The sequence below is a fragment of the Haemaphysalis longicornis genome, unplaced genomic scaffold (genome assembly GCF_048455015.1).
Source record: "Haemaphysalis longicornis isolate Haplotype H1 unplaced genomic scaffold, Haemaphysalis longicornis Haplotype H1 scaffold_1, whole genome shotgun sequence".
Taxonomy (NCBI): Eukaryota; Metazoa; Arthropoda; class Arachnida; order Ixodida; family Ixodidae; genus Haemaphysalis; species Haemaphysalis longicornis.
In genome coordinates this window covers 231830945-231855820 of record NW_027526203.1, presented here as the reverse complement: position 1 = coordinate 231855820, position 24876 = coordinate 231830945, and the positions used below count along the sequence as shown (strand labels likewise).

Sequence of the window (24876 nt, the reverse complement as noted above, 5' to 3'; positions counted from 1 at the left end):
CTGAAGTCGCGCTTGCACTTGAAGTTGCGTTACGCCTGATGTCCGCGTGCTTATATCATCCGCATAGGCAGATGTTGACAGTCTTAGGAAGAAAGTTAGCGATACCTATGAGAGCCAGAGTAAACAGCATAGGGCTGAGGACTTGTCCATTGGCACGCCGTGGGTGACGGGGTGATTGGATGTCTCACCATCAAGTGTGGTCAATAAAACCGTCCATCCACGGAGATAGCTTGCTATGCCCTGATGCAACCATCCTCTAATTCCAATAGACTCAAGGTGATCAAGAATGGCATCGTGAAATACATTATCGAATGCTCACCTAATGTCTAGGAACACTGCAGCTGACGCCGGTGTTTCTCATTCTCAACGGTGGTGACAGGTCCCTGACGCACTATATTGATGAACGACCCGCCGCGGTGGCTCAGTGGCTAAGGCGTTGGGCTGCTGAGCACGGGGACGCGGGTTAGATACCTGGCCGCGGCGGCCGCTTTTCTTTTGGAGGCCAAAACCAAAAACGCCCGTGTGTGCGAGATTTCGGCGCATGGTAAAGATCCCCAGGTGGTCAAAATTAATCCGGAGCCCTCCACTACGCCGCGCCTCATCGCCTGCGTTGCTTCGGCGCGTCAAACCCTGCAATTAAATTTATTGATCAACATCCTTTGCGAAAGCCTGTCATGGCGTCTGAGTACAAGTCATGCTTTACCAGAAAGCATTCCCGACGAGCGATGACCATACGCTCCATCACTTTGCTTACGCACCTAGCCAATGCCACTGGCCTGTAGGACGAAATGTCTCGTGGATACATACCAGGCTTCAGGACAGCCATTAAACGACTTTTATCCAGTGGCTTGGAACACGCCCAGAACACCAATAGAAGTTTCAGAGGTCCAACAAAGCTTTTTTTCTTTGCGTGCCGAGATAACAGAGTACACAGTACGTAATGCCATCAGGTGCAGGATCTGTAAAACGAGCTGAAGAAGCGAGCGCTACAAAGAGTTCGGCAGTGTAAACGGCACGTCCAGGCGGATATCCGCAATTGAAGGAGCACAGTGATGTAATGGAGGCATACCTGCAGGATTGCCCCTTGAACGGGAATGCATGAGTATTAGGCAACATCTGTGTCTATGCGGTTCTTGTATACGGCCAAAGCTCGAAATGGATGCTGCTGTGTGAGTGTAGACGCCAATGCACGAACGATCAGCCATATCCTGAAAAGTGGCTTCCGTGGGTCTAATCTAGAACAAAATGATCTCCAGCGCTGTCGGCCAAGCTTCTTTAAATAACGCTGCACAAGTTTCTGGGCTCTTCGAGACGCTCTCAGGTCAGAGATAGCTTTTGTTCGTCTGTACCTCTTTTCAGCACAACGTCAAACAACGCGAAGAATGTGGAACAAAGCATTTCCTGGATTGTCTGTAGAGGAGTGCTCGGCACTTCGTGATACATGCCTGGTTGCCTGGATGATGCGCAGTTCAAAACTAGTCACTCAGGCGAAGCTATTGCAGGACAGTTCCACAGAAGACCGAAACACGTGCCAGTCAGTGCAACATTGTACCCGTGTGTGTAGTAAACCTTGATACCAAGTTAACTGTACATACGTGGGTACGTGGTCATTTACGCCGGAGTCGACATCAGCGCACCACGCAGCTGTGGATGAAAGGCATCTAGATATGGGTTCGAGGTCTAGGCAGCTGTGGTTCGCGATCAACTTGATTGATGTTTCCGGAGCTATTACCGGCGGCTACCGTCGCCACGTGCCACCGTCATAGTGAGTAGCCAAGGCTCTACTCCCGGGGCCAATCGCTTGTCCCTGCCTCCAAAAACCAACAGGTGCATGCCCTTTTTATATAACTACCCTAGAGTTAAAAGCAAGAACATCGCTCTCTAAATGAGGTCATTTCCCAAGCTCTTTTCACTATTATCCTCTTATCTGAAACCTGTATCCTCGCGTACACGATGGTTAACTTGGGATATGTTATAATCGTGTTTTGAAAATGCCTCTCCCCCTAAGTGAGGTGGCGTGCTCATTGCACTATGTTGACGTCGAGTCGAGTCTCCGAATGACGTCGAGTCTCCGAATATCGACGGTGTCTTCATTGATGCGTTGTGTCCGCATCGCAGTATTTTGGTTGCCTGTGTCTACTACCCGCCCGACCTCGGCGAAAGCATCACCTTTTTCTGCAGCACTGCCTTTTCATGAGAAATTATACCTCTACAAGCATGTCGTACAGTTCGGCTCTTTGGATGCCCACATTGACTCGTGGAGCTGTACGGAGCTGCCTCCCAGCAACCCTATCGACAAAATCCTCTTCGACACTGTATATACGGCTGACCTTGATCATTTACGTCGTTCTCCAACATACTAGGAGCGCGTTGCCACTTGCCTGGTCCTTGATCTGGTCTTAACTGGCGTCATCTGTGTCCTGCGTCTGCCTGATTTCAGTGTCAATCTAAATCAACGCATATATCTTTAATTCGCATCATTTACTCGTGCGTCTACCCTGGGCTGCTTGTTAGGGTCCATCATGCTGCAGATGGCGGGTAGGCGGCGCCCGCCGTATAAATCATGCTGCTCGTCTGCATGGCCCATCGACCATTCCGAAAGCCAAAGATATACAGCGTAGCCTGAAGTTTTTGATTCACCGTACACAGCGAATATTCTTACACCTGCCCTGCTTGATAAAAGAGAAGCCGGAAGCTCTCCTTGGCTTTTTGCATGGCCCTATGAATGCCTGTCTCCACCTTTTTGCACGCATGATCCCCCCATCACTTCGGCTAAGGACATTGCAACGCAATTGCTTCTGCTTTCAGCATCAAGTACATTAGCAGAAATGCGGACTTCTTTGTCAACAGTTTCGGTACCTGCGTCATGTGAACACTTCCTGTCTTCTTCAAGCCTGAAAGCTGACCCTTGGACAACTTGGTTAGCCGATTCGTCAGATCAGGCCTTTTCGTTCCGATGGGACTGACCTCCCTTACCCTCTTCCTTTCATAAGATCCAGCACTTCCCCCTATTCTTAGCCTGTCTTCTCCATTTCCAAGCTTCCTTGTCTATGCCTACTGTGTATTTTCGAAAAAAAAAAGGTCCTTCATAGTTTGCGTAAGGGCAAGGGAAAGCCAGTCGACGACCCCTCTGTTACCGCGCAATTTCTCTCATTTCCTCATACGCCGAATATTCGAACGTACACTTCAAAGTGGCTAAACGCGACAAGCTCTCACTTCCCCCTCAACATCGATAACGGGTGTGTGAGACTCGGGTGTGTGAGTGTAGTCGGGTGTGTGAGACTGACCTCGCTTGAATGTAACAGTCCCCAATTGCAAATATAAGCAGGCTTATCTCAACCGGCACCATCTAAGAGAACCTGCCGTATGCATTCAATGCGCTAACACGCAGCATCTTGATTAATCAAGTGGCCCGATGTGGCGTGAGAGGCTTACGTCTGCTGTGATACGCCTTTTCTGCGATAAGCAGCACAGAGCAAAGTTTGTGCCTTGCGTAAAAGGAGTTGTGTATAGCTGCCCTCAACCTATGCAACAAGCGTTACGTCGGTCAAAACAGGCCACTGCCCTAATGAAAGGTTACGCGAACACAACAACATGTCAAATGCCTCTAGTGGCCATTTGGGCTCGCATTGTATCCGGTGAGGCTGCAGGCCGCGTTTTGAACAGTGCGCGGTTATATGCCGGCACAGAGAGCAGACCACCCGAGAAATCATAGCAGCCGCGGAAATTCATAGATTAGGTGATGAATATATCAGCGTTCCTTCTGTATCACTGTCAACAAAAGAACTGCACCATCTATTGGCTCGTGGCTAATAGTTGTAAATGGCTTCTTAGTGTTCCAAGTGACAATGTATAATGTTTTCAAGTCTGTCTTTTATGGCTCCATGACATCTTCCTTGTGTTAGTGACCAACATGCTAGCGTACATAAGCGGCGTTGTTTCAAAATAAAAATTCATGTGACAGTAGCGCTCCGTCTCGTCTGTTTTTCTTTTCTTCACCTGTCCCCGTGTTCGCGTATCCCAACAATTGCAATGTATTACCAACTCGCCCAAGCTTCTGCTCTTGAAAGCCTTTTCTCTCATTCGACGGTCCCTCCGGTTAGTGGTTTACCACAGCAAGCTTTTCTGCGCCTAATTGGGCCACAATTTGCCGGATGTCTACAGAACTCCGTAGCTCTGTGTTCATTTTGAAACTGTACTCAGCGGTCTGTCGTGTTTTTCAGCAAATTGCGTTAATTACCTGGAGTGACACGTTTAAAGGAACTCTGCAACACATCTGATAAACGTTCTCACTCTTTCCTTCGCATCTGGAAGCACGGCGAAAGCTATAGTTATCGCCAGCATGGAGAGGCACCGCGTGATGTGTCCGTTAGAGCAGATACGCCTTCCGTTTCTGACCTGCTTATGTGGGTTTCATTTTAAAGTGGCTATCGAATACGTTCATTGCTGGAACTGAAGGAAAGAAAGCTAATTTGCACTACATCGCTGCAGTGACGTAATTCCGGCGGTCGACGAACGCCAAGACCGAGAAAGAAAGAAAATATTTTGACCATGTATCCAAGTGATCTGATGGACATAGCGTAGTAATTTTTGGCTGAGGTACTTTTGCACCCCTTAGTGTAAGTACCGGATGTGTTCGTTGACTACGCTTTGCAAGCATTTCTGAGTTCGAAAAAAGTTGAAAAAACGATTGCAGTGTGCCTTTAAATCTAACGGCACGGGTTTTATAAATTACAAAAAGAAATGGTTGCAAATCCTTACAAGTCGCTTCTCTCGCGAACCTAGCACTCGTGACCGCTGGACTCAGCAGTGATGCTGTGTTTAAAGGCGCGACGCTATGAAGAGTGTCTTATATATAGTTTTTCTGGGAAACTTAGCAGTGATGAACCTGTTTTTCAATCAAGTTAGTAGCCTCTAGTAAAGTACGTTGTTGGGCTAGTTGGTCGATCATTATTAACAGATGTATAGCGCAAAAAAGACGAAGGACAAAGAATGCAGGAGCACGAAGCGCTTCGTCCTCGTGCATTCTTTGTCCTTCGTCTTTTTTGCACTATACATCTGTTAATAATAGTAGCCTCACCCTAAACCATCAAAAAATGCCACCATTTTTGTTATTTTCGCTACTGTAACAGGCTTCGTCCTCTGTGCGCTTCAGAACACTTCTTACCTGCAACGTCCGTACTTTCAAGAGCTCCCTCCGTCTCTTCAGTTCACAATTGAACCGGATATAATCTCGCTCTTGTTCACTCCCACAAAACTGAATGGCATACTTCTTTTCCTGTTCTGTCGGATGGAATTATGTCTTTATAATAATATTGCCTGTTTTTCTGTTTGCATCGTGTCCTGTCCAGGTTAAGGATTCTTCAGTAAAGCATGTTGTTGAGCTAGTTGGTTCATATTCATACTTAAAACTGCGCATTCGGACGGGACAAGGAGAAGGAGAGACAGGACGGGCGCAGACTCACAACTAGTTTATTGAAAAATTAAGCATGCTAATATACCCACACCAGCACATGCGTACACGTCACCACCTTTACCACATAATATAACGGTTTAGAAATTCATACTCATTTCCATACAAAGATATGGATGGTTCACTCACACACTGTTCACCATGCTTTCGAGTGAAAAAGGCCTCGATTAATTCCCTTGCCACCTGTTATCTACTTTTGCTCAGCACCTTCGTCGGATTCAAAACTGGCTGGCATGGCTCGTGGTGCGAAAATGGTTGCTGCCTTACTTGTCTGCGCACTCGAAGACAAGTAAAAAGGGCAGTTGCTTCTTCTTGCTTTCAAGGAGCACTGGCAAAATCATGCCATCACAAGATTCAGGAAAGTTTCGATGCTCAGGTTGCCCGATTGATTGCAGTTGAGTTTCTCATAATGGTTGTGACAGCGGTGGCCGAGTCCTTGCTACAGAAGCTGAAAGGAAACACACCCCAAAGGACAGACAGCATTAGGCACAAGATACTTGTGGTTTTTCCGTACATCCATCGAGTGGCACACAACCTCAAAAATGTGGCCAACAGGCACAAAGTGCCGGTCGTTTTTTCTGCGCCTAACAAGTTGGCTAGTCTGTGCCCCAAGATCCTGAAAGAAATGGAACAGACACCAGGTTGCCTAAAACGACATACGACGCCATACGTGAAGTGCGCAACCGGCGTGGTGTACATGATCCCGCTCACATGCGGGCGACCTTTCGCACCATTGCATGGCTTATGAAAGCATGACATGCGAGCCAGTTTTGAATCCGACGAAGGTGCTGAGCAAAAGTAGAGAACAGGTGTCAAGGGAATTAATCGAGGCCTTTTTCATTCGAAAGATTGGTGAACAGTGTGTGAGTGAACCATCCATATCTTTGTATGAAAAATTAGTATGAATTTCTAAACCGTTATATCATGTGATAAAGGTGGTGACATGTGTGCGCATGTGCTGGTGTGGGTATATTAGCATGCTTCATTTTTTAATAAACTAGTTGTGAGTCTGCGCCCGTCCTGTCTCTTCGTTTCCTCGTCCCGTCCGAATGCGTTAAGTATGAATAAGGATTTTTCGTTCTCATTTGTGTTACGTTTTTATGTAAACGATTGTTGCGCTGACTTTATTCGTTCATATGTGGTGCGTATATGTTCTTGTTGACCTGCATGACTCAATTACGTTTGTTTGTTCTATGATATATTATATGTCGTGTACCTGTTTCTCGTGCTAAAAGTTTTGCTTGTTGTGTTTGCTGACATTTTTTTTTCGTGTGGCAGTACAAAGGCATATCGGCGTTCTCTGAGCACCTTAATCAACTCCTCATATATTTAAGATTATTATCGCCTTCTGAAGCAACCTCGCAGATAGATCCACCCCAATTTCATCCACATGGAGAAATGCACCTTCTCAGCGAGAAAACCCATGATATGCTAAAAAGATGGCGCAAATGGCCAGGATCAAACACTTGACCCGCACATTGCGAAACACGCAATTTAGACAACAAAACTGTACTCGCAAGCTGCCATGAATTGCCTTCAAGCTGATATAAGAAATAATCAGAGCCTAGCACTTGCGCCACCTGCATGAAATACCGGCACGTACAAGAAAGAATGAAACGAGTGTAGCAAGCACGTACAACCTGGAGTAGGGATGCGCCATTTCGTGGCATTTCTATAGTCGCAAAGCAGGCTGGCATTCCATAACGGGGCACCGCAGCCAACCGCACTACTTGTTCCATGACGTGCGTCGCCGCCTCTGACACCCCGTTTTGAAATTGCTGTAAATCACAATTTCAAAGCGATCGTAGCTTCGTAGTCGGCAAAACAGATAACGGACGGAATAAAGAAGAGGCAACAGGTCGAAGCGCTGGCCTCTACATCCTTCGTCCCGTAAGTGCCTCGGTTTTGCAATTGCAAAATTTGAGCCCAGCCCAAATTTCCACATAGTTTCGCACTTTCCACTTATTCAGCCACGACTGCGAAAGCACCATAGGCAATTTCACCTGCGATGCGTAAACATAATTCAAATCTTGGTGTCAACTCCTTAAGAAGCTGAGTTTGAAACCTCTACTGATGTCTCCTCCGACATTTTTTTGTGTATGTAATAAGACTTCTAGAGAAGCACGACGAACTAAGGCGAAATGGCTTGCCATATCGAACGGGGAAGCCCTAATAACGGGCTTCTAGCTTTTGTATACATAAAAAGTGGCTGAGGTTTGGGTAAGTCGCTCACCCGGTGTCGTATTGCCGTCTGAAGTGAACACAAGAAGTTTGCAGAACTCAACTAAGGGTTGCCTAACTACTACCAGACAGCTTGTTCTTTTACGGTTTAATGAATGGCTTTTCGTTCGAAATTAAATCGCATGCAAGACCGCTTTCGTTGCTACGGGTGAAACCAAAGTAAAATTTTTCATTAGTCTTCCCCGAATCTTCCCTGGCTTGTAGCATTTGCCGTTTATTAAGCCATATCTCATAACGACAGTAGAAAAACGCCATAGAGGGGGCTAATCTGCTTTGCGACATAGCTTTTAAAGGTGTTGCCTCGGGTCTTCGTTGTTTTTAGCTTGTTACATGTGGTGGCCTCAATCTTTCTGGCAATCTTGGAAGCCCAGCAGCCATGAAATTTGGTTTTGAAATGCCCTCGGTCTAGCGGGGTTTCTTCATTCCATTCAGTCTGTGGGATTCCCTTCTTTCGCGTCTCGAAGTTCGGCCTGCACGGACGCTCAGTTTTGACGTTATGCGTCTGGGAACTCCATGCAGCCTCAAAATGAAGTTTGCTGAGCTTATGTCCTCAGTGATCGTACAAGGGCTGCGCGTGCCTTGACACGGTTGCAGCTTCATTATTTCAGTATTTGTCAACTTATTTCGGCCCACGCTGGTTACGCGACTTCGTTATGGAGGTTTGATGCAAATAAACAAAACTTAACTAGCTATCTCTGTCATCCACCTCTGTGCAAAAAATGGGAAAGTCACTTAAGCGTCTATTTTGTGCGTCCAGGACTCAGACCTGATTGCCGGCGTCTTTGATTAGACATGTATACTATATTTGGGTGCATTTTACGCTATTTCCACTCAGATTTCAACTTGAGCAAATGCTAAATAAATAATTACGAGGTGATTTGAGGTTGTCGCGAACATGCTGATTTCATATTATTTGTTCCACCGAGATATCTGAACATATGTTCCATGAGCGGTGACGTCGTGATTTGAAGTTATTCTTAGAAGAACGCACTGAAACCAGCTAACACATTTCTTGGTCTAACCGATTTGGGTCGCCAATTTAAGCACATAAATAAAGGCATCCGTGGCTGGTATTTAACCAGTGACATGAATTGATTGATTGAATGAAGCATTGTCATTGGAGGAATGGAGAAAAGGTACACGAAAATGCTCTCGGGGCTGCTTTACCCTAAGTTTTTACAAATCATGTCTAGATGTAAACTCAAATAAAGTACCCATTTACCGTCACTGTACCGAACAAACCGCAGCAAAACGTCCTATACCGAAAAGACCTGGAACCAGCGATTAAAAATAGATTCGAACAAACGCCGTACGGAATTTGATGAAATGCCGTTCAATAAAATGGCCTCAATCCGTGCGGAAATGCCCCGCCCCCCTTTTTTTCCCTTCAATTTTCTAGGGCAGTCCTTTATTTCTTGTTATTATGATTATTTGTTTCGAACACAACATATGACCTTTCATTGTAGGGCATAAAATAGAAATTACAACAATTACAATGAAAAGCCTTTAGGGAGTTCGATTAAAGGGCGTTGGAAGACACGGCGTTCGATGAAATGTCCGGGACCTGGAATAGTGACGCGTACAAGCAGACACCTGACGCCTGTTATATTTGGGAGCTTAGGAGACCACTGAAATGACAAGATCCCGATCCAATATGCTCATAGATTGCTAGATGCCCTTCCTCGCATTTACAACCCCGCCCTCCGGCGATAAGCAGCTAGAAGCAAGTAAAAAATAACTGTTCATATACTGCTGCCGGCCATGGCCAAAACTTGCCATCCCTGATGAAGAAGCCGACTAGGCTTCGAAAAGTTGAGAATTCTCTCATCTGTTTGAATATTTTATTTGTTTTCATCCATGTCTACAAGGCTAGCATATATCTGGCAGATTTATTAGGAAAATTTGGACTGAAAAGAACGCTATTAAAACAAAACTTTCGGGTAAGAAAAATATCTAGCAGTACCTTATAAATGCCATAAACTTAACATACCAAGTCGTGACGAACTAATGGTCAAAGGTAGGGGGGCACTCCTGCGCGCTAGATGGCGCATGTGTGGTGGCAGTGGTCGCCTTTAGATGAGTTGTAATCTGAAAAGTAATGAGGCTAGGAGTGCAATCTGTAGGGAGGGGGCCTTCATCGGCATGGCAAACAGGGCGGTAGCTTTACGTCATGGTCACATAAAGAGTTGTGTGCGATGTCAGCCTGCCAAGGTCAGCATGAGTCATATCATCACCCAGTAGAGTTTAGAAGGGTTTTCGTGATTTCGAAGGATTTTCGCATGGACAGTGAGCCTTAAGGGTCGAACACTTGAACGGAAAAGCATGCGTCCCCGCATGCGTCTCCGCCTTGAGAACCGGTTTGGCTGCCGGATGACCCGCCGCGTCGGTCACTCCCGCGCGCATCCATCCTGCTAGATATTTTGACACGCCGCGTCGGAAACAGGATTGCTCGGGCAGACATGTGTCCCCTGCTTTAAGGGCCAGACACGGGTTCGGATGGAGACGCGTTCCAGGAAGTTTTTCCCCTCTCCATAACCGGTCCTGTAGCCTTGGTGCGTGCTCCTGACCGCCGCCGGACCGGTGTCCAGAGAGGAAAAACGCGTGCGGTACGCGTCGCTTTCCGCACATGTGTCTGGCCCTCTATCATGCAACAAGCAGTGGGCTGCATACCGAGGCTATGTTTCTTCATCGCACTTTTAGAAACGAATTATTGGTTTTCGTGAGCATTTTGGGACGTAATTGTATTTTCACACATAACTACTGCGACGTTCCGTAGAGTTTCTCAAACCTTCTTACACAGTTGATATTGCAAGTGAGAGTTTGCTTTATGAACAGCAACACTTTTGAAAAGAAGGAACAGCAACACTTTTGAAAAGAAGGAACTGTGAATATTTCAGATAGGTGAATGCCATTAGTAGCACCTCTGTGAGCACAATCATTTTACTGTTGGATCGTTCGAAATTTGGCCGAGTTTCACGACTGTTCTTCAAACTTTTCGAAGTATTGAAAGTAAAAGCTTGCCGTGCGCAAAATAATGTGTACATAAAATTATTTCACAAAGCTTCTCAAAAGTGCCCCCTTTATCGGAAATAGTGCAGCTTGATATTTTCCTCCCGGGTTCAGGTGATCTCTTGGCTTTACCCCTGTCAAACTTCTAGAGGTCTTGGGTGATACAGCATGCTTGCGCTATTACTTTTTAGGAGGATTTGTGTTATTTCCTTGTGCTGGGCAGGAACGAGGCTTCGCCTGCGTCAACAACATTACGCTGGCCTTGAACCTGAAGCGTTATCAAGCAGCGTGTGTATGCCCTGCTTCAACAGTTGTGCTTTACAAAGTTGAGCACAAGCCAGGGTAATAACAATATGGTCACATGTAAAACAGTGGATGTTTGGCCGTAAGCAGCCTGTCGGTGGTAGGACGAAGCCTTCATTCTTCCCGGATAAATTAGGAGCAACAAAGTTGGTACATTTTCTGGCTCCACCAGTTTGTGATTTGGAACAACACCTATGAATCCGTAGTATTCACTTCTTCAGCTACAGATGCCACGGAGCTCGGAAGGCGAACTTCTCAGCGATTTTTCTCAGTTTCTGCATTACGCGAACTAGCAACGTACCGTGCTTTTTGAGTCTTCTTACATCGAAGCAGTAAATTCGACTACAGCTGAGCAAACTACAAAACCCGTGAGCAGGAATCGCGCTCTGTGAAACGACCCTCTAGGTCTTACGTTTAACATGAAAACGAAATGTGTAATTTTAAGTTGCGAAGGTAAGTTTTGGGGTGTTCTTTGCGAATGGTGTTCTTGTTAATTTTTTACGTTCTTTATAATTATTCATTTCTTATAAAATGTGTTGTAATGTGCGAATGCACTGCTTTGTATGTGTGTAATCGTCATTGCCGTGAGATACTAGCAAGTACGGAGATTTTCACACATTTTCTTCAATTCTCTTTTCCAGACTATCCTCGCTATTATTAGTTTCTCTGAGGCCTGCCTGGTCGTATATCTTACCTACAAGGTAAGTCGTACCTACGTTTTTTTTTTTATTTTAACTTGCGTGAAGTCTAGTGAACCTACTGTTATGATCTACTTGATCTACTGATGTGATGTAACTGTCTTTTGAGCTGTATATATAGTAAAAACAAACTGTTGTTTTCTGCGTTAAAACGCTGCGTTGGTGTATGATGGGCGATGTTTTAACCACTCTTTGGTGAGTTACAACTATTGATGATGACTATGAATAGTGAACGATGACTATGAATGAGATGACTATGAATAAAGTTCTTACATCTGATCAAAAGAATATCAGCAACGTTATAAAATCATAGTGGCTCAATCCAGTAAATGGGCATTTTACCGCGAGTCTCATAGCCTTGTCATGGGACTCGGGGTACTTATATATATAAGGAAACCCAAAGTACTTATAAGTACTTAAGTACTTATTATATAAACAAGCGTACCAACGGAGCGCATATTCGTTAATTATAAAAGAACGCGTACTAATAATTCCATCAACTGTTCTATTGGTCTGATTTTCCGGCCTGAGAGATATCCCGTAAACTTTGGAAAGGACATCCAAAGCTCTAAAAATTCGGAGTTATCAAAACACCGTTAATTATGGTAACTACGGGAAAGGAAGCCGTGAATTCAGGAAAATGGGAACATTAAAAACTCTAAATGTAGTGCTAGTCATGAAATTTAGTTATTTTGCGACAAGTTTAATTGCTCCATATGGACCCGCAGTATGTTCTCTGGCAGTTTAAAGTATTTACATTCGGTTATGCAATAGAAGCGGTGAAACACTTAGGAAATCGGTTGAGGGCACGACTTGCAATAGTCCTGCAATGTGAAAATATAATGACCTTAGGTTGTGTGTAAAGATGCTTGGGAAGGGAAACTTGTATTAGGATACGAATGTACAGCTCGGCTTTTAGAAGAAAAAAAGAGACGCATTTATTTCAAATACCGGTTTCTGAACTTCAAAGCCTGCGAGAACAACGAGTTTCCCGCAACGTCGCGGAGTACGTAACTTCCGTACTCTGCGTGAGCTGACCGCCTCAATAGCGGTGAACTCTTTTGTACCCGCCGCGGTGGCTCAGTGGCTAAGGCGTTCTGCTGCTGCGCACGAGGACGCGGGTACGGTTCCCGGGCGCGGCGGCCGCTTTTCTGATAGAAGCAAAAAGCAAAAACGTCCGGGTGTGGGAGATTTCGGCGCACGTTAAAGATAACCAGGTGGTCAAAATTAATCCGGAGCCCTCCACTACGGCGCGCCTCATCGCCTGCGTTGCGCCGGCGCGTTAAACCCTACACTCAATCAATCAACTCCTTCGTACGCACAGATATGGCGCTGCCCGTCGAAAAAAAAAAGGCGGTGTTTGATTTCAGTGGTGACAGTTTTGTTGCAATTGAAAACTCTTTTTTTCTGGAATGTAGTTATAAACGCGTTTCCGTATCGTTATGTCCCCAGACGTGTATAGCTATGGCGGCGACAAAGCAGTGTTAAAAGTATTGCTTTGCGTGCGCGACAGAAAGATGCAAAGCTTTTTAAATCACAGCCATCCACACATGCGGACTATCCGTAACACTTTCTGTGCGACCAGCACCTTTGTCATGGTAGCGCACCATAGCCACGGGATGTTTTAATTCCTTGCGCATTGGTATTCTGTATATTCTGTATTCTGTACTGTGCCGCAGTGGTGGAGTTAGCTCAGTCTGGGTATTACATAAATAAAAGCACCGCTGCCAACCCAGTATTGGAGCGTCCGCGCCAAGGAGGAAAAGCAGAAACGTTTATTGCACAACGCGAGCGTCGAATGCTGGTCGCTTCTAGCCGGCCATGCCAATGACCCCCGAACAAGGGCAAAGTTCAAATTGGGGTTTTGAGCCTCTACACTACAGCTGATCAACCGCGTCGTGCTGGCGGATGACGGATTGATTTGGATCACATGGGAACATTTCAAGGGGTAACGGCGTACATAGACAAGGACACTGAAGAAATAAAAGGCAGACGAAAACGCTGAGGATCATGCGTTGTTGTTGCAGCAAAAGTTTGTGATTTTCTCTATTGATGATTTCTTCATGAATAAAATCTAACACGAAGTATTAAACTTTTTTAAAAGCTAACAACATAGGCCTTTCAGCGTTGCCTGTTGATATTGGGACCTTTAAAAAATCAGCGCTTTGTCTTGTCTTTTCTCTCTTCAGTGTCTTCATCTACGTGCGCGGTTAACCCGTTCACGATGCCCCACCAACTAGTCTCGACTTCAGAGGAATAATATCGCACGTATCCTCATAGCAGAACACATCTGACGAGAGCGAAACCCAGACAGTCAAAAAAATTCACGCATCTCCACGAAGTGAATCATGACGAGTGGGCAAAGCACTGGGGATCGTTCTTACCGCAAATCACCCGTGGCATTGCCCACTCGCGCATGTAAATGAGTGACAACGCGTGTGTACAGTATATACAATCCCAATCCAATCCAATCCAATACAATTTAATCCAATCCAATCCAATTCAATCCAATGCTCCTCGCGCATGCGCAACACTGTGTACACGGACGCCAAGGGACAAGCCACGGATAAAGCGAGGTCCTAAGGTGATTCGCCCCTAATATGCGCAGCGTGCCTAGTCTCGACATCAGCGGAATAATATCGAATGTATCGTCATAGCAGAGCACATCCGACGAGCGCGAAACTCAGGCTAGTCAATATGCGCAGCGTGCCTAGTTTGGTGTTTCGCACGTATACCGGTGTGAGCCCGCACAAGTCGGCGGGCTGTTATCTCCCTGCTAGGTCAAACGCTCCCTGGGACCCGATGGGACATCCGGAATCAAATTGTGTGAAGGAGGGATAGTGGGCCTGGTGCACTTTCGAACTAATTTAGGGTGGGCGCTGATGAAGATGGCGCAGTCTCTTTCCTTGTTTTTGTTTATCGCCCCTGAAAATAATAGGGCACCACACAGGATTGCGACCTAATTTCGCGATCATGACGCTCTAGTTTTTAACACCCACAGAGCTTCAATGGCAGGTAACTGTAGTAGCCCGGAATGTCGGCTGCTGAAGGAGGCGAGAAAGCAGACGTGGAGCTGGTTTGCAGTTTCAAGACAAGACTGTTTATTTTCAAAAGATGCGTACGCTGAGAGCGTCCCCCGACGAGGGAAAGAAGGGGAACCCCCGCGTCCTTCAAAGAGAGAGGAAAAAGGCCCCCAAGCGAGCAGACGGCAAAGGCGCCAGGACTAATGCCAGGAGTCGGCCGGACAACAAGTTATGCCTCCCCCGACGGCGACCGTTAAAGAGAGCGGGGGAATGACCCCAGTAGTAAGCCATCGGTGACGTCGCCAATACGCGTCTTCCACAAAGGCGCACTGTCGTCAAGCCCTCGGCAGACCGGACAGAAAGGAAAAGCCCCGTCTCGCGGGAGCCGCTTGCGCTGGGGTGCCGAGCGGTTTCCGCTGCATAACTATCAAGCGCTCCCGCCGACCGTATACAAGGGATATTAAACAGTCCGTACACATAACTTGAACCATATATAAGCGAAGTCCATTCTTTCGCGGTGTCTCCCTCGCTACCCTATGACAACTCAGAAATTATGCAGCGCTACAAGGAAAGTTCTTGAGGTACTCAATGAATCATGCGCCTTTCCCGACATCCACGCATTTTTAACGGGCCTTGAAGCATTCTCCGTTAATGCTAAGAACCCTGTCGAAGTTATGTTTCTCCCCAGGAAAAAAATTGGTTCTAATCCACGCTGTGAAGGTGGTTGGACAGCAAAGCTTTAAACGACACCCACAACAATTGCCCTGGCGACGTCACTTGAATTCACACATGTGGCTCGACAAAGAGTGAAACCAGAGATTGTGCCAGCCGTTAACAGGAATTCGCGGGGGCGGCATCCCGAACGCAGCAGCAGCGTCGGCCACGGCCGGGCTAGAGCGGCGGACACCCCGAGCTAGCACATCAGGATGGCTAGGTTCCGCTGTCTCACCCTTCGAAAGACGCTCCTCTCCGTTTTCTTTCGCCTGACTCACGGCCGGCCTGGAGCGGCGGTCCTAGCTAGTGGCTACACCAGCGCGCGACACCAGCGCAGACACCGAAACAATTCGGCATGTGAGCTTAGTGATTACCATTTATACTGATTTAAACTAGTTAGTTTAGTAAGTTTGAGAAGTGCGAGACAGCTGAGGGAACTTTTATAATCGCTATTTATCAGAACCAGTTGCTCCTTTCGCCTTTTGCAATACGTCTTAAAACACAACCGAAGTGGTATTCACCAATTTAGGAAACAGAAACTCATTCGTGGCAGGCAGTACGCAAAAGGTAGCGTTTCTCTAGCGACCAGATGTCTGTATGTAGTTTGTACGTTTTGTTTTCACGCCCTGCAAACCAATCCAAACGTATGTTTGCCGTACGACCAATTTTATTCCGCCGGGTGCGGGTCACCCTGGAGGTGCCGTCGAACAAGTTAATCAAGCCGTGTAAAGGCAGCGCGCAATGACGTGAAACGTGAAACGTGAAACGTGCGTAAATCCATATCGCGGCCTCTCAACGCCGAAAGTACACGACAAACGTCTTCGAATCGAGTACGCATTAGTAAAAAAAAAGTAAAAGCATTGCACGCACGTCATTGGACTCGCCGGCCAATAAGATGGCTCTAGCGGCGCCGGAGTGCGCGGTGTGCCGGAGAGACCGTTTAAAACCCTTCCACCATCCGCCGGGCGTTCCGGCCGCCGGAATGATTTTGGCCGGAACGGAACGACCTCGCCGGAGGTACCGTTTATAGGCCTTAAAGCCGACGACGAAGCCGTACCGCCGACGCCCCCGGCGGCGAGCAGTCACTTCCGCGTGGGGAACGCTGGGTACATTCGCCGCGCCATCTACAGTGTGCTCTGTGAGCGAAATCCTCCGCCTGCTCCTTCCCACCGCCTCCGCCTCCGCCGCGTTGGGAGTTTGTTGTCCCGCACGCCACGAAAGAACCGTTGGCTAGTAGAGCTAGAAAGCTTTGGTTTAAAATACCAGTACAATCTGTTTTCACCATGGATTAAGAACCTTTCTTTCTTCGTTGTTTTAACGTTTCTAAGGTATATAAAATCACTTTTCGTATTTCCAACATCTTATATATCTAATCATGCGGTTTGTGTCAAGGCACTTCATGAGGTATCTTGAAGATCAAGATAAACGCAGGGTAACATGATAGCGCGTGTAAGCTAGCTAGCGTGTAAGCTAGCGTGTAAGCTAGCGCGTGTAAGCTAGCAATGGTTGAGATCACTGTCTTAGACTGAGCAAGTTTAGGCAATGCAGGAAATAGCAAGATGGCGCGCGCTCGGGTTTCTAAATAACGGCAATGCAAAATAAGTGAAGACACACAGAGCGGAGCACTAGTGCAGGGATCTACGGGGTGCGTGCCCGCGACAACGACATTAACGATCACTGCGCTCATTCTATGTCATAAACTCTAACTCCCCGCCCGTATATAGATTTACCGGAGGCTCTCCGAACCACCGAGACAGCAAGAATGGGTGTGGTAGTGAAGAATTTATTTGAAAAACCGGACCTATATGACGTGACCGGTGTTGCGAAGCAAGCTAAAGGGGCCGGGGCGACAAAATACGTGTTCGGTTCATTCAAAATACTGATTTGTGCCGATAACGATGACATCAATCTTATTCCAAACTTCAAACAATTAATTGAGATATTAGAGAAAACATGTGAAACAGTGGCACTCCCCAGTCACTTTCCGGGGCTTTTCTATCACGGCCGCCCATCTGAACCACCGCTAAGACACATGACTAGGTGATTAAAGGGGTGGGGGCTCTAGTTCCGTTAGTATACATCTCTTGAATGCTAGCGTGCAGTTACAGTAAAGCCCGCTTATATCGAACAGCGCGAGGATTGTAAAATAGTTCGATGTAGCAAAAATTCGATATAGAGAGTCAACCAAAAAAAAAACTTATATGCGGGCAGTCTTGCCGACGGAGTCACAAGCTAACGCTGAGCTCTTACCACCCTGCACTTCACTATTGATACGACACTTTCTCGGAAAAAAACAATATTTTATTGGGGTGGAGGAACTGCGTGAGTGTAGCCTGCTTCCTGGAGCGCAATGCATTGCTGGTGACTGCGTGCTTCACGGTATCTAAACAGTCGACAAGCACAAGACCCCTGCCCTCAATGGCACCGCAGTATCGCCGTACCAGGGCCACGGCAGAGACGACTTCGCCCGCGCTTTCGGCTCCTACGGCATGCACGCGTGGAGCTGGTCCACTCTGCCACATCAGTTGGGACGCTCCCGAGCTCGCGCGAGAGTCGCAAGCGACACCCGCGCCACTGATGCGCCGATGTATTGCGGGAAAGCCTGCCGCATGCTTAAGGAGAGCGAAAAATCCCGCGCGGGAGAGTTCGATATATCCATTGTGAGCAAAATCGCGTTCGATATAAAAAGTTTTAAATGCATGTACTTTTTACCAGAATTATACAAGGGTTCAATATAAGCAATAATTCGATATATCCGTGTTCGATATAAGCAGGTTTTGCTGTAGTACGCTGATAATTATGTGCAAGTGTTGGCCCACATGACGTCACTCCTGCCTATAACACGTCGCTGTAGCGCGAAATACGAGAGTTTCTCAATCTTTCTTGTGTTTTATTTTTTCGATTAAAAAATCCTTCATAGCTGGAATGGAGCTGAGTGAGGTACTAAAGCCTAATTCTTTCAAATAAAACAAAGTTATATTTTGCCTTAATGGCCCTTTTAACTTACTTGTGAAGCTGCACGCTACTGATCTACTCTCCATATTGTGGTCGTTCCACAAGACCACTTGTTATGTACGCCTAGACTACAGCCCCAACTACACGAAAACCGCTTTTGTTGTTCATAAGAGTACCCGACGTGGTCTAACTTCATCGGTGACTCTCCGGCAGGGCGCACCTCCGCAGATATTTGTTTCTTCAGAACTTTACATTCAGAATTTTTAAGCATCAAAACACACTACTCAACTGTTCAGTCTCCTTTACAACGTCCACTATACTATGACAACACTATGTAACAGATTCACCATTGGGGCGCAGACATCCTCCTTCTCTTCATCATCAAAAGCAAAAACCTAAAAACCACGTGCTCACTCAGTTCCGACATCCGTTTCGGGGAAACTTCTTTACCCTCTCCTTTCTCTTTATGCAACACTATGACAGCGTATAATTAACTTCATGAAATCTGATGACAATTCTCGGGCAAGTGAAACCTAGCTCACTTGTGTCTTTCTCTTCTTTTCTCTTCTTTTCGCTTACCTCTGACGATAATGGTCTCGACGCTTTAACACACCTCGACGACTCTTTAATTGGAAAAGATCCCAGGATGATTTATACCAGGTTGAAAGACATGAGACTGTAGCCAACGTCTTCGTATGCTGCATCAGAAGCCCGAGAGACGCAAAACAACGAACAAAGGCAACGACGCTTTTTCGAAATAGCAATTCGCACCGCTTATTACCAGAGAATTTCACCGCGACCGCTCTGGACAAAGAAACCCACTCAATCTCCTTTTTTCTCGGCTCTACGCTCTAGCCTTTTCTGCCTTCTTTTCTTCATAGCAGTTCAATCTTCTTGGGGCCCTCAGATGTAGCAGGACCCTTTCTATCTTCGGGACAGCGTTTTGATTGTTTAGACTTTCTCGAACGTACAAAGTATAGCAGACACAGGAACAAAATAAAAACAGAACGAGAGAGAAGTTTTGTCACCCGGGTGTCATTTCGCGGTATGAAAAACACTACGCGTCGGAAAATATCGCTCCGCGTCAGTTAATATAAGTCATAGCAAACACAGAACATCTTCGTTTATCCCTGGCCCACCAATGCGCTTTATGTCATGTATTTGACTGTGGCAGTAACGCATCGAGAAAACGTCAGGCTTGTTTTTGTCAGACAAAATTTTGTCTTGCTTCAGCTTTGTCTTGTGGGACCGATTCGAAGGTGCATTTTCTTTTTCGACTGATTACTCCATCGTGCTTGGGCTTTTAAAAGACCGTTTCTCAGCAATGGTGGCTTTTCATATCTCCCAAGCGGAAACCGGATAACTTCGGTAAATTGTGAAAGCTGTGCATCGATGTTTCGCTATATTTTACGCGTTTTATCTACCCACAATGTTTTATTCAGACAGGTTACTTGCTTTCCTGTCCTTATATTTACTTTTTTCTTGTCTTGCGCAGACATTCGATGAAGATCAGAACATAATCTTAAACCAGCATGTGGAAATAAATAGATCAGCCCTTAGCAGCTTTATGCCGCTCGCTCTCAGCGCTGTGTTTACCACTGGACATAAAACACACAGGCGAAGTATGGTTGAAAGCGCGGGAATTCGGGAATGTCACAAAAAAAAAACTTACGGTGGCACCTAATCTCTCTCTTATGATGTGAGAATGTCTGAGATTCACTATACTAAGGTGTGAAGCCGGGCTAGTTGGTTCATAATCATGGGGAAAAAACAGCGTACAGAAACGGAACAGAACACAAAAGAAACGTATATACAGCGCCCGTGTGTCTCTTTCTTGTCTTCCGTTCCGTTTCGGTGCGCAGCTTTTAGATGCAACGCATCTCATGCTCGCCCCTCTGTCCTTCCTGCGTCTGTCCGGCGTTGTCGGCACAGCTGCGCCTCTCCTCTTCTCTCTCCGATAGCGAACACTCTCTCCCGAACAGCTGCGGGTTGGCGCAGCGCGCTCTCACTCCGTTGCTAGGCGCCGGTGGGTGGCGCTGCGCTCGGCGCTGCGCGCGCTTCGCATGTGCAGTACTGTCTCTGTCCCCGCTCTCCTCTCCTTCGGGCGCTACGCGTTACGATTGCACTATCTCGCAGTACTCGACGATTGCTTGATGCAATCGTCGAGCCCCTAACTGTGCACTTTACGGTCCACAAGGAACTCATTCTCGTCTGCAATAAAGACCGTACTTGAGCATACATGTACTGCATGTGCATTGCATGGTGAAAATGGAAAATTACGCCCACCTCCCCTTAGCGTGAGAATCCCTGCTATAAGCGTAATCAATACGATGGAAAACGCCAATGGAACCCCCCATGGAATGTGTTGGACCTCTGGGTCCGCCAGCTGTTGCGCGATGCTCAGGAAGGGTAGCGACACGTCGTGATACGATGACGCTTTAATGGAAACAAGAAGAAGAAGTGGGCGCGAGCCGGCGCAGCCACATGAGCATGCGGCAGCTCGTGAAGCGTAATGAAATGATGATGGTTAGCGTCGTCTTCTAGAAGGGGTGAAGACGAGGAAGTCCCAACAGTCTCCCCCGCCGACAGATGACGCTAGGTGGCTTCCAAAGGGTGAGTAGCTGTACGAATCTATTCACTGTGGTGTCGCTGCGTAAAAGTTGAGTACACCCTAACGATGCCCGTTCCGTCCGCCGATGAGTTTTTGCTCCACGACACAGCTATCTCAGGTGCTGCCTTCGAACGAATAGCACTGTGTTGTCTTGTTCCCTCAGATTAGTTGGATGTGCAGCAGCTGGCAACAGTTCAGTAACGTCCAAACAACGTTTTCTTCGCCATCGGTGTTTCCACTGCCTAACCACTCGATCCTTGAGGTCACTCGCTCGGTGAAGGTAGGAGTGATAACGGTTTTTGAGGCATTGGAAGCTGCTGACCAGGAAAAACTTTGTTTGCAAGTGTCCATCCTTCGGTGGAGGGAAGTTTTTGTATTCTTTTCCTTTCCTCACTAAACTTCTCCGGTGTTCATTTTCTGCCACCCGTAAATTTGTACCCGACGTTTCACTTTGGGCTTGGTATAAAATCTTCTGTCTTGAGCTTTCACCTTTTTTTCTGCAGGTTTTCTCCACTGGCATGAGGTTGGAGAAACTCGTTCACGCAGATTTACAGTAGGCTTTGACGCCTCGATGGTGCATTGGTGCTTCACGATGACGTGACCGATGTCCCGTTTCTTGAACGAAGAGGTGTCCAGCTGCTTGTTGCACCGAGGCCTCAGCACTTTTAGGGTCCCGGGTTTCGGCACCATGTGTTGGACCTCTGGGTCCGCCAGCTGTTGCGCGATGCTCAGGAAGGGGAGCGACACGTCGTGATACGATGACGCTTTAATGGAAACAAGAAGAAGAAGTGGGCGCGAGCCGGCGCAGCCACATAAGCATGCGGCAGCTTGTGAAGCGTAATGAAATGATGATGGTTAGCGTCGTCTTCTAGAAGGGGTGAAGACGAGGAAGTCCCAACAGGATGCGTTGCATCACACCCGGGTTCCCGCGAGGGGAGGTGGGCGTAATTTTTTTTCTCCGAGAAAGTGAGCTTGACTTGTTGAGTTGTGTAAGTATAGGTGTGGGTGGTACGTTGACGTTGCAGCCAAACGAAAATGTGCGAATCGGACGTCAGCCTCGGAGGACTGCTGTCATCGTTACTGGCCCGTCCACGTGCACCTGAGCTCGCATGTTTCTAGGCCTATATTCGGCCTTAACTTTAGGTGACCTCAAATGTTAGCCTAACGACGTACCTAGCAGCGACAACTTCATCGTACGTCTGTATCTCTGGGTACCGGTTGGCAGCGTTATACCTCAAAGCGTGATGTGTGGATTTACGTCGGGCCGAACGTCAGAACGCCGCATAGCCCCGTTGAAGCCACGTGGGGAAGGTTGAATCAGCCGGAAGCTCCTGACGTATGCTCTCATCGTCACTGGTCAAGCCACCCGAGTGGGTATGTTGTTAGGCCGCCGCAGCCAATGGCAATTTTGATGAAAGCTTCTGGTTACGCTGCTCTTGGACGCTGCTTTTTTCCCGCCGCCTGAGCCTAGTAATGAGAGTAATGCTCAAGCCTTCCAAGAATATGCCCGCACCATCACTCAACCATTCCATGGTCGGAAAAGCCACGCTGTACTGCTACAGAAGATGCTGTTCCTGTTTCAGCTAAGTAGTAGTTGTACTTTTAGGGTCAAACTGACTCCAGTTGGGATGGCGTATACACAGCTGCGGCCGCGGCGGCAGCTACAGTTTGTTACTGTAATATCATTGAAACTACAGTCATTACTGCTTTCCTCATTTTCACACGTACTTCTGCCAGCATGTGCCATTGCTGTTGGAACTTTTACTCCCGCCAATACTGGTACATTTTTACTCCTAGAAATGGGATGTACTTTTTAGGGCGACAGCCTTACATGTCCATATTTCAAGCACACGTGTCGTGAGGTACGGAAAATCGGAGGTATAAATAAGTTGAAGTTGCGGTCGGGGCGAGAGCGATCCGGACGCCGTCCGCCAGCAATTGGAGATAGCAGCGCCAAATGAAGGCAGGCCGCTTCCGCACGTGCAATACGAGCCGCCATCAAAGGTGAAGGTACCGACGGGGGTGAACCGATGGCGAGCGAACAGAACGAGCTTCGGAGTGAGCTATCCAAGGGGCTAGTCAAGTGGGGACGGACGGAGCCGCAAAGTTCAACAGCAGCTTCACAGGAATCAGCAGGAGGCTCCCAGCGATGACTAGCGTGCGGAAAGAGCTTCGGAGGATGGTGTCGAGCGACGGTGCTGGTCTAGTGGGGACGGGCGCATCGGCTAAATTAAAAAAGAAAAATCTTGATCACATCAACAGAAACTAGGCTTTCGCCTTTACGTTCTTGTCAAAGCATCCCCCACAACTATTAATATTCGCCTTTATGCTGTGAAGCGGCACTCCTACCGTCTCGCCCAAATTGTTGCCTGCTCGAGAGAACTCGTAATTCATCGTCATTCATTTTGCTCTGCGCACCGCATTCGGTCTGTTTCGGTAACCCCTGCGTTCTTCGTTCTCTTCATTCGCCCGGTTACGACGCCGGTCAACCGGAGGAACGAGTGCTTTAGGGCTGGGCTCTAAAAAGACAGAGTGCTGTCTGCCTTTGACAGCGCTGACTTATTCGCATGCTCAAAATGGCGACGCTACATGGTCGCCTGCTCTTCCGACAGTTGAGGAACAGTTACGACGAGGCATGCTTGCTACTTTCCTCCCCTGTACCTGCGTCTCGCGTGACCCCTTTTTTTGCAAGCACTCGCCAACCTCCACAAGCCACGAAAGAACAGCCCCTCACAGCCGCGTTTACATCCGTACAGTGGCTTCCGCCCTTAAAAGGTTGATTGCGTGAAGAGCTGGGTAAGCACTCACCGTGTCCGCCTTTGCATGCTGGCGTGACTAGCAACTGTTAGTCGCGTTGTCCTTGCTGCACGACCTAACCACCGCTACGCTGCAAGTTCTGTACGTCCCGCAAGCATCGCTCCCGGAATTCTCTGGCCTCCCGAAGCAGGTGGACATAAGAAGATTGGCTCGTTGACGAATGGCGGCACTGCCGATCGACGCCCTTCAACTTCTTCTCGGCACTGAGAAAATGCGGTCGATGCGCTCGGACGATATCGAGGACGAAGAGCCTCTCGTTGCCTTCGCGCGATCATTTTTCAAAGTGCCACGTCCCCTTCAAGTGTTGCATCGTTTCGAGAAGTGCTCTACAACGCCGCACTTTTCTTCTTCAGGCACACAATCACTTTCGTTCCTGGCTTTTTTGTTTTACTTAATTTATTTTCTTCTTCCTCTCCTCTATCGACCTCGATCTGCGGACAATATCCAACGCTGTTTTATGGACCGCTGCTTTGTAGAACGTCATTTTTTCCAACGCTGTTTCTCCACGCCTTTTTATACCTCTATTTTACCGATCTATATATTCATGCATTTATTTTGCAACTTTCTCAGATTTCTTTAGTTTAAATCTAGCCCCTTGGCAGATCAAGTGGATCCAGCATGCTGCCTTTTATTTATTGTTCACAGTTTTTTCACCGCGCGAACACTTCCAACGTTTCATGTCGTGGCCCCATTTTGGCAAACATTGGGCACTGGGTGTATATTTGTGGCCAATACATGTTCGGATCCTTTAGGCCAATGTTTATGACTTAAAATGTGCAGCCATGACACCCTACTGCCGTTGCCACACTAACAAGGTGCGTCCGTGAGTGGCGTTGTTATCCGCACATTGTCCTTGCTGAGCCTTGAAGTTCAATATTTTCAGCGGTGCATGTTCTATGCACAAAAAGACAGCAAGATATTCTTCGGCTGATCGAAATGGATGTACCGCGACTGAAGGTATATATATATATATATATATATATATATATATATATATATATATATATATATATATATATATATAAGGTAAGT

General features: G+C 47.1%; 1 protein-coding gene across 1 annotated transcript in view; it reads left to right on the top strand.

Moving 5' to 3' along the window:
* LOC144158181 (potassium channel subfamily T member 1-like) overlaps positions 1–24876 on the top strand; it is a 254850-nt gene that overhangs the window by 92070 nt on the left and 137904 nt on the right. Inside the window, 1 exon segment of the mRNA XM_077688863.1 lies at positions 11668–11727. Within this exon segment, the coding sequence (XP_077544989.1) occupies positions 11668–11727 (60 nt within the window).